Source organism: Centruroides sculpturatus, unplaced genomic scaffold (assembly GCF_000671375.1).
Source record: "Centruroides sculpturatus isolate CEXI.00-Female unplaced genomic scaffold, Cexi_2.0 scaffold1008, whole genome shotgun sequence".
NCBI classification, from domain to species: domain Eukaryota; kingdom Metazoa; phylum Arthropoda; class Arachnida; order Scorpiones; family Buthidae; genus Centruroides; species Centruroides sculpturatus.
The window spans coordinates 118,393-128,625 of NW_019385260.1; the positions used below are offsets into that span (position 1 = coordinate 118,393).

The 10,233-nt window shown below is 30.3% G+C and overlaps 1 protein-coding gene across 1 annotated transcript; it reads right to left on the reverse strand.

Annotated features, from left to right (window-relative positions):
• Window positions 1-1,109: 1,109 nt before the first annotated feature.
• Window positions 1,110-7,791, reverse strand: LOC111636831 (protein ABHD15-like). Its single transcript, XM_023382174.1, has 3 exons — window positions 7,691-7,791; window positions 6,999-7,624; window positions 1,110-2,627 (listed from the first exon to the last, which is right to left on the reverse strand). Exon 3 carries the CDS (start codon window positions 2,585-2,587, stop codon window positions 1,370-1,372), a length of 1,218 nt encoding a protein of 405 aa, XP_023237942.1. The 5' UTR covers window positions 2,588-2,627; window positions 6,999-7,624; window positions 7,691-7,791; the 3' UTR covers window positions 1,110-1,369.
• Between the last annotated feature and the right edge of the window lie 2,442 nt (window positions 7,792-10,233).

A 10,233-nucleotide genomic window follows, 5' to 3' on the forward strand; every position in this document is an offset into this window, starting at 1 on the left:
TTCGGTGGTAGAAATTTTTATAATATATTTTGGAACGTTGGAAGAGAAATGCTTAACTTTAGTAACTTGTTTGGCATTTTGGTAAATGAATTAGACCTTGTTTTTCTGTGGATTTGTCATTCTTATCTCTTGTCAACGCCATTCGTTATTTTCTCATCTTCGCTTATTTGTCTTTTATGATCCCCCGGATGGATAAAATTGCTTTTCCAGTTACGTTAATTATTTTTGATGGCGACTTCTTTCGTTCGCTTTTATCGCTCTTCTTCCCCTTTTTTTTCCTCCTAATGTTTTGACAGTTTATAAATAATTTCTAAATTTATTTATATTATTTTACTTATAATTTTTAAAGAAAAATATTCATAATAAATCGCTCTTTGTTATGATTTATTTCAATTTGTTTGCCTCATATAGCGATACGTCATTGAATTATGTAAAACTTTAAAAATGTTTTTCTATCTTTACGTTTGCAAATTTATATTATTAATAGAACAGATTTTAATTGGAAAGTAATAGTTGATTAATTTATAATTACTAAAGAGTATATTATTAACGACATCTATACATTCTTGATTATCTTTATTCGACTTGCCAACGACGATCCGCGGTCATTTGCATCTTAACAAGCGGTTGAAAGCATCATTCTTTTCGGAATTTTTTAATCTTTTCTAAGAATTTTAATCTTTTACAAATAAATAATAGAAATAATGTGCAAAGTTGATTGTATAAGTCGATTTTCTATAGTTTATATTCACGTAAATACATCATTTTGTAGTCATTTCCTGTTTGTGATGAAATTTTACAGGCTACAAATTCATCAAATTTTTTTAAATGTACGTTTTATGTACGTAAGAATATTCAATTTAGAATATCCCATGTTATATTAGAGAGGTTGCTGCCGAAGTTTTCATCTGTAAAACGTGAACGTCGAACGTCGAGCGCCGCTTACAAGATAGGCGCTCGACGTTCGACGTTCACGTTTTAAAGATGAAAACTTCGGCAGCAACTTCTCATTTTAAAAAAAAAACACAAGCAAATCTTCAAGAAAAATACAACTTTTAATTCACAAATATTGTTAAAACATTTTAAAATATTTTTAAATACTAACAATATCACAGTAAAATTACAATATGATACAATTCGTCATGGAATCGAGAAAATTGATTGTTTGAATATCTCCACAGATAACATTGACCGTATGACTTTATTGATTTTTAACTTTTATACACATTATTTTGTTGTTGGTCACATCGATCACAAATAATGAAAGTTTGGTAAAATTCGAGGAGATAGCGAGCCAAGTTTTTAAATATTTACTATAAAAATAAAGGAAATGTCAGATTAAATAATATGCTTAAACGAAATCTATTAGTCACAGATTGGATGCGGATTTCGTCATTCTTTTTTCGTTCGAGGAAAATTCTAGAGTCACTTTTAAAAAATCCAAAGCTAAGGAATTTGCCCACGAATCGGGAACGAACGTACCCGATTGTAGGAAACAACAATGACCTCCGCATCGAGTTTCCACTAGAACTAATTGAGGATAAACATGAAAGACGTCGTAAGGTATGGCTTCTCGCGGTACCAAAGGATCGTCTTTACTACTTATGCATAAGAGAGGAACCGACATTTCGTCCGCATCTCTCAAAGGTGCATTCTTTTCCCAATATTGTTCCCAGCTTTCGCAACTACACATCTTCCAATAAACTCGTTTCTCGAATTCTGCCACAGTGTTGCTGTGAATGGCCGTGTCTACGTCTATCACCTTCGAAAGTGCCGAAGAATGTCGATTTACCAGGTTACGTTGAGCTAACAAGCGGATAAATTTGTGCGGTTGAGGCATTTCCGATTCGTAAATACTTTCCGGGTCGTACAGGGGAGATATTGCCACCGCGGCAGACATGTAAGCCGAGCTGCCGTACTCTCCTAGATAAGCTAATAATAAATCGGCACCCGTTCCGTATCCTATTAGAGACAGATGAGCGTGAGGGTATCGAGATTTCACGTATTTAATTGCTTGACGCAAATCCGATGGATCCCCGTAAGTCTGCAGCTTCGGAGTTAGCAGAGGGGTATTCCCGTGTCCTCTACGGTTATATATAATTGGCCGGAATTCACGCGATAGAGCTTTCTGACTCATTTCTGCCACGGACAGAGCATCGTCAGTCAGGTTTGGCAGAAGCAGGATCAGACGGCTGTATTCTTTCGTCGAGCTTATTAATCTACTGTTTACGTCACACGTCACCGCCCAATCGAGCGATACCAAACCTTTGTCCTTCAGTTGCAGATTCTGACGTTCGTAGTACACTTCTCGGGATGGTAGGAGATATCTGCTGACGATCGTCTGTACGTGAGGATTGGAAGCCCATAGAGGCGGATAGTAAGGTGTGCGTAAACGAGGTATTTGTTCCAGGAGAAACTGAGAGAAGCTCGATTCTTTATAGTAAAGTGTAGGAAGATACACCAAAGGTTTGTTACTGTTACCTAGAAATATGTGGCAGAGGAGGGCCAAGGCGAAGACCAGAGTTGTCCAAACGGAAAACGGAACGAAGATAACATAATGTAGAACCTGTTCCGCATCTGGTATCATCTATTATTTTCTTAGAAGAAGATTTTCGAGATCACATCATCTGTAAAATATGCATAGTCATTAATTAATTTGGTTTAAATTAAATATAATAAGATAATTTACTTAGAAAGACAGTTATTAACTGATTATTCCAATCAATGACTAAGTACGAAACGAGAATTATATATTAGTAAAAAGTTTTTTATAACACTACTTCTTCACCGGTCTATTGCACCGTTAACCAATGGTCTGTATCAAGTTAATAATCACATAATTACATTTTATGAAACAATAAGTATAAAAACAAATAAACCTCGTAATTTTTAAAGAAAATGAGGTTATAAATTTTTATGATTTTTTTATTACACGAAGTGTTCGGGGAGGAAACGTTTGTTTCTCGGATAAACGAAAAACAATAAATTAATAAAAGTTTTCAATTTATTCTAATTAAAAATTAGCTAGATGCATTTCGAGACATTTCTTCTAACTACACCAAAAAATTATTGATAATTCAAATTGTATTACAAAATTTATTTAATGATGAATCTAAATTAGTTATTTCTATTTTATTTTATTAACCGATCAGATAGAAAAACTACTTGAAACAGTTACTTCTCGTTGTTATAAAGTGCGATTTTTTGCCATTTCTTCTGATTTAATCGTCTCCTTTTTACAGGAGCATATAGCTCTCACAAAAGAAGAAGCCAGAAATATAGCCGATAGATCTCAAGGTTCTTTAGCCAAAGCTCAATATAGAGCTAAAAAGATTTGGCGGATCGAAAATTAGCGAGGTTGCGGCCGAAGTTTTCATCTGTAAAGCGTGAACGTCGAACGTCGAGCGCCGCTATCTTGTAAGCGGCGCTCGACGTTCACGTTTTACAGACGAAAACTTCGGCCGCAACCTCGCTATTATTAGAAAAATTTAGGACGTGAATCAAAATCATCCGATAACTTTTCTGTGGACTCGTCCTACATTCCTTCCATTTATCGTACCAACAACACAAGACGGGCAAGCTTTCATTTTATTATTGGTAATTCTTCAATATTTCTATCTTGCTATTGTTATTTACTAAAACTTCCATGTTTTAACTTTTTAAACAAAATTCGGTATAATGTCTCCACTCGTTCTTCCTTTAATAAACTTTTAAGTCTATTGTTTTGACACCGAACCAAATTATTATCGTGTTTATCACGTCGAATACTGTTCGATTATTTATTTAGTAAGTTAATGAAAAATCTAAATTTGTTAACAAAATTTAAATAATCTGGCTTACTACAGGGTTTTAACATCTTTCTGTCACCACAATGTACTGATTCTGTCGATTTCTTATCAACAGGAAAGTTCTAAAACGATTTAGTCATTTTTACTCTCACAAAATGTTAATAAAATAAATTTTTTATGTTTTTTTTTAAAAAATATTTTGTGTGTTGATACTTTAAGTTAGTGGCTAGGTAATAATAATCCATATTCAAATTTTATGTAAAAAAAAAAAATTAAGTTATAATGTTATCGATCGAAACACTTAACTCCTCACCCCCCTCGAATTTAATAGCACCAATGCCCCTCATATAGGATTTTTTAAAAATTTTTCGTTGAATTTCTTAAAATCAATAATTGAAGTCGTATTGTTGTTTTTTCCTTTTGTTTTCTTAGATACAAGAAAATCAAAAAAATACAAAGCAAATAAGATAATGATAAATTTCACTAAAAGCTTTTCATTGTAAGTGATTTTTGTCTTATGAAAGTACTCGTCGGACACGCTATTAAGAAATCTACCGGAAAGACCAGAGACGAGGAAAATAGCAATAGTAGCATTTGTGTTCAACGGTCCGTTGGAAATAATATTAAGTAAGCAATTATTTTAGTTTGTTATTTATACAATTGCCGCAATCATTTACTAAAGCTTAACGGCGGATATACCACTTAAAAGAAAATCGTGATTGCACGAAATTCTTACAACTAATCTCTACGCAATCCTCGTTTGCGGGTTACAACATAGAACCAATCGATGAACGTAATTCTCTCCTCGTCTCTGACTTTCCGTAAATATTTTCCTAATCACGTAACCAAATTCGTTAGGAAAATTTGTTAGAATAAAGAATTAGCTCAGACTTTCTTAATTAGCTTTATTCGGGAGGAGATAAACAGCTTCTGTGTGTATAAAGCCAACAATTTACCTTTATATAGGCTATATTATGCATTTTAAAATTTAAAAAAACTTATAATTTATAAAAACTGGTCTATTAACCAACTAGCAGTACGGAAGAATCACTAGAAAAGGCAAGAAAATCTCAACAAGTTTAAAAACGAACGAATTCATCAGCAATAAAATGGCGACCGTTACCGTGTCATTTTGGGTATAAAAGAATGGCGAATCGGGAGCCTATTCCAATTATTCAAAATAAAAATAGACGAAGAAATGCTCTCTATTACATATAAAAATTGTTCGCCTGGAGAAAAATTGGTGCATTGCAACATTCTCAAAAATTGATGTCACTAGTTATGCAGTGATTACAGTAAGTGTGTGTGTACACACCTATGTTATTGTAATCACTTACAACATATGACCACTGTAAGAATGGTGTTCTTTATTCTAGAAAATCGTAAAAATCACAGATTGATAATTCGTTAATTGGCTATAGCCGATTCTCACTTTTCCTGGTATTGAATTTTTTTTCGCCGTAGTATATATTCCTTTTGTAAAAGTCAAATACAGTACTTTATTTTTTTGTAAATCGAAATCTGTCCAATTCATAGTGAATGCTAGAGAAAAATTTCTCCGACATTTTAAAAGTTTTATTTTTAACTCTCCGTTCTGTGGGCATCGAAAGGACCATTTATAATCATACTGGTCGCGAGTTCGAGCAGGCACACAATGGGGACGAGAAACAACACCCGACGTATCACGCTGATGAAAAATTGCTGAAATTTCTCGCACGAAATTCGGTCCCGGTCCCTCTGAGCGGTAGGATAGAGCCTTAACCGCCTCGGCCATCTTAGTATTTAATATTATCTGGTGAATGAATTCCGTTCTTCGATGTGTCTAACGGCGCATTAAAGTATGGAATAGAAGTTAAAATTCCTGAAAGATTTCTCATACAAATCGAACACAATTAAGGATTAATAACCGTTTCGTTTTTTCCCCTCCTCTATTATTTAAACTAATTGAAAAATGGAATTTTTGTTTACATTAAAAAAGTAAATTCTTTATAAAATTATAATTACCTAAAAGTAAATGGATTAAAAACGCTTTTAAGCATTAAATATAATAAATATTCATCCCGAGATAAAATGTTAATTTGTTTTTAAGTACAGTTTAATTTATTCGCCATTTATTTATTTATTTTTTAAAATTTTTTAGTTGATTTTAATGGAAAAAAAAGTTTGATTTTTTTTAATCTCTATTCCTTAAAGACATTATATTCGATTATAAATTCAATCTCTAATGCAATTTAATGGATTGACGATCGAATATATAAGATTATTGTATAATATTCAAGTATATTATCGATAATCGGAATACTTAAAATTTCGAAAATTTATATGGAAACTATTAAAATATCCTCTTACTAACACGACGTTTATATAATAAATATTGCATATCAAATGAATGTGTCCATTATCGCAAGGAAACAGAAAAAAAGGAAAAAGCTTTACAGTTCATTATTTATGGCTGAAAGTTCACGAAATTTGTCTTGTTCATCAATCTTCCGTGTCCAAACTCATTACTTCTAAATTGTAGACGTTCCACTTATCGTTAAATCATCGAGCTACCAGAATCGTTACCGATATTAAAATTTTAAATAAATATAATTAAAATAGATCGTCGTTTAAATAATTAATCCACAGACCCGTTTTATTCACAAAAAAAAAAGTCTTCTAAAAATTAAAAATTACTACAAAATTTGTAGAAAAATTTTCATTTTAAACAAATAACTTCTGAAAGAAACTTGTTTATTACTCGTCTTCATCATCATCGTTGCAGTTTTTCTATAATTGAATGGCGATGATGATGAGGATGAGCCTAAATTTAATGGAGAAATTAGTAAAATTATCGATCAAATGAGTCTCTCTTTAGAGATGTTTTTAAAATTTAATTATTTTTATTAATAAAATAACAAAAATTTCGAAAGATAATCAATAAATTTATAAATAAAATAATCGTAACCATTAAGCATTATTATTAAGCAATAAAGATAAGAATTTTATAGAAATTTAGATAACTTCAAATTAATCGAAGCTTAAAATTTATTTTACTTATTAATTGTAGAATTAATTAATAAACTATCGTTATAATAAATATTACGGAAGAAAAAGGATACGAAATACAAATAAATGCATTTTTTTAAACTCCGATTTAAAAATGATTTTTCTCATTAATAGAAAATTAATAATACTTAGCAGGGAATGTGTTAATAGAAGAAGACTTACCTCAATATTGAAGAGCATCCAACTGGAGAGGGAGGTAGAACGGATCATACGGACTCGACTGATGCCAACAAATCGAAAAGTCCCTTTTGTACGACAACGAGCGCCATCTAACGAAAATCGACACTCCCTATTTAAACACTATTATTCGTTGTACTGTACAGACAAATGATTTTCATATTTATGGCAATTTAAACCAGCTCCCATAAGTTTACCATCAAATAAAAATCATTCTTTTAAATGATTAATTAAATCTGCAGTTAACATTCATATTTTGTACTGTATAATAATAGTTAAAATAAGTTAATCAAGAGAGATTATCGGATACTCGCAATTAAAATTACTTTCTTTTTTTTCCGTGATGCCAAGCATTTATCGTTCGTTCTAATAGAAAAACTATATTTAATTTCGTTAGTACTCTTAAGCAGCTCGTAGAATTCGTTGTTAGTAGTCTTATCTATCTGGTAGAGTGGCTGGTAGTCTCTCTAGTGGCTTATTAGTGGCTCTAACGACCTTTACTCGACATCGACGTCGGTGTCAGATGTTTAGGATACAATAACAGAAAATTGTGCCACTCAAAAACTGTGGCAGACTTCTATTGCTTCGAAGAAGATTTATCTTCCTAAAAACTGCAGAAAAAAAAATTATAAAATTGAAGAAAAGTATTCGTAATTTATATTACTTTTACCTCTTACAAAATTTCTCTTTACGTCGTCGTCCTCGATTAAACTCTTCTTTAATGGATCTAATTATATTTAATGGATACGTCGTCACGCGAATTAAATATTTATATCAAATATGTGATAAATGTTATCATCTAAATGATAAATCTAAATATTTATCATCTAAATCTGACTAGTGTTGCTCCGTGTTTATCGTCGAAATGCTTACTTTACATACGAGGAAGAGGAAGTAATACTATCGATTATCGGTTTCGGATAGACAAACGAACATACAGTCCTGTAGAAGTCTTGGACGTGATAAAAGAAAATAGAAAAAACAAAAAATGATTATTGCTATAAGAAATATATAGATTATACATTGTTAGTATATCCGAGCATAATAATAATAATAATAATAATTAACTTGTTGTTATTAATATAAGTTATAGTGGACATAAATTAATTATGTTTATTTTCTTAATTGTAATTTTAATTGTTATAAAATTAATCTTGACTTATTTAAATAACATTAAATTATCGGTACGTATTCGAAAGTATCTACTTAAACATTATCATCGGTGTTATTCGTATTAGAATAAATTTAATTAATTTATTTAAATTTAATGAAAATACAATACAGATTGTTAGTATTTAACACAATGGTTTAGTGGATCCAAGTTCTTTACACAACAAAGCTTTATTATTAATCTTGGAGATTACTTTGTTAAAATGCTGCTGACAACAACAAGTAGCAGTTTGGAAAGAATAAAAATAACCTATTTTTCGAGTCTATAGTTTTTTAAACAATTTAACGGTTTTAAATAAATTAAACACACAGAATTTTAAAAACTATTTTAACCTTTAAGATGCATTTAAAGTAGTTCGAATTGGCTATTATTGAAAAGATCTAAAATACCTTCGATTTATTTTATATCCTCAAAAGAATGATATAAGATTCTATTATACTTCGTAGACTATTTTCAATAACAAATTTAGCTCATAAGACATGTTTGAGTAATTTAAATAACAAACTATGGCCTAATTTACATAATAGGAACATTTTTTTTTAAAAAAAGAACACAAAACGAATACAATTTAGTAGTCGTTTATTTAGCCTGAACAGTAAAAAGGCGTTATTTACTGGAAAAGGTGTCTTTAGACAATTGGATTCGCCTAAAACGATATCATCAGAGGACTCCAAACAAGAATTGACGACATTACCATTTCTCGTATATCAACAGAAGATTAATTAATTAATACTTTTCTTTACAATGATTTCGTTTGTATTTTACTATTTTCGTATAAATACAAATCTCGTAATAAATTATCTACATTTTTAAATAATACTCGTGTGTTTTTAATATTTTAAAATAAAAATTTAATTTATGAATTATTATATTTTGATTAATCATATTTGATTTTTTAATTTAAAATAGGATCGTCGTAAGTTTCAAACCAGAAATGACGACATTGTGAGGTAGAGTTGTGATAAAAATTGATGGATACACAACATTAGGTAGGTAGTAGCCGCTTTGTTTAATGTTTCTGTTTATTTAAATGGAAGACATTTAAGCAGTAAACGGTATAAATTCAAATCGTATCCAAAATTTATATTTTTCTCCAACTTCGCATCTAAATATAGAAATTTTATCCTCTGCTCAAACGTGAAGGAATCGCTTTCTCTTATACACAAGAGATGTCATTATATTAAACAATTTGAAATGTTATATAAAAAGATTTTCTGAGGAAGTTTTTATTGTAATATGAGTTACGAACAATATAAAATGTTCACTAAAAATTTTGCTTTAATTAATAATTGCTTGGATACTTAATAGTAACCGGATATACTCTTAAATACTTTCCACTAAACTAGCTATTAAATGTAAAATGATTTTAACATTAATAAATAATTAAAACGAAAAACGTTTTTTTTTTTCAGCGAACGACTCCCACACTTACTTATTATCAATTAAAAACAATAGGTACTGTATCAATATAAAATATGCATTTCCAACAAAAGAAGAGAGAGTTTGAAATGAATATAAAATTAATACGTTAAGCATTACGTTAATACTTACTTTATACGTACAATAACAATGTGGTTATGTTTAAACGACAATCACACCACACGTCGTAGGTCGATACACTGATATTCTATATTTCTTTTCTCTCCAAAATATACATTTTGAGCTTACAGTCCCTCAATTAATGTAACCACATTGTTGTTGTACCGTATTGTACGTATGAAGTAAATTGTAGGGCGAAAAGCTTTACCTTATACGTTAATATTTATTATTATTAAAGTAAGTATCAATTAATAAGTACTTTAAGTAAATATAATACCTCGTTTTGAAGAAAAGAATAGAAACGAAATGAAACTCTTTACTCTCAATTCTAACTCTTCTATTTTCTAAACTGTTTTATAAAGGTTAATATTTCACCTGTTTATAAATTATTGACGATAAGCTACAAGAATTTTTAATATATATTTATGAGACACTTCTCACGCTCGAAGAATTTTAATAATGTTACTCGACTATATAACACTTATATATATTTCTTAACTATACTCAGAT

Bases quoted from the DNA above. Each gene is read 5' to 3' on its own strand.
- LOC111636831 (XM_023382174.1), bottom strand. From the start codon at position 2,587: ATGATACCAGATGCGGAACAGGTTCTACATTATGTTATCTTCGTTCCG.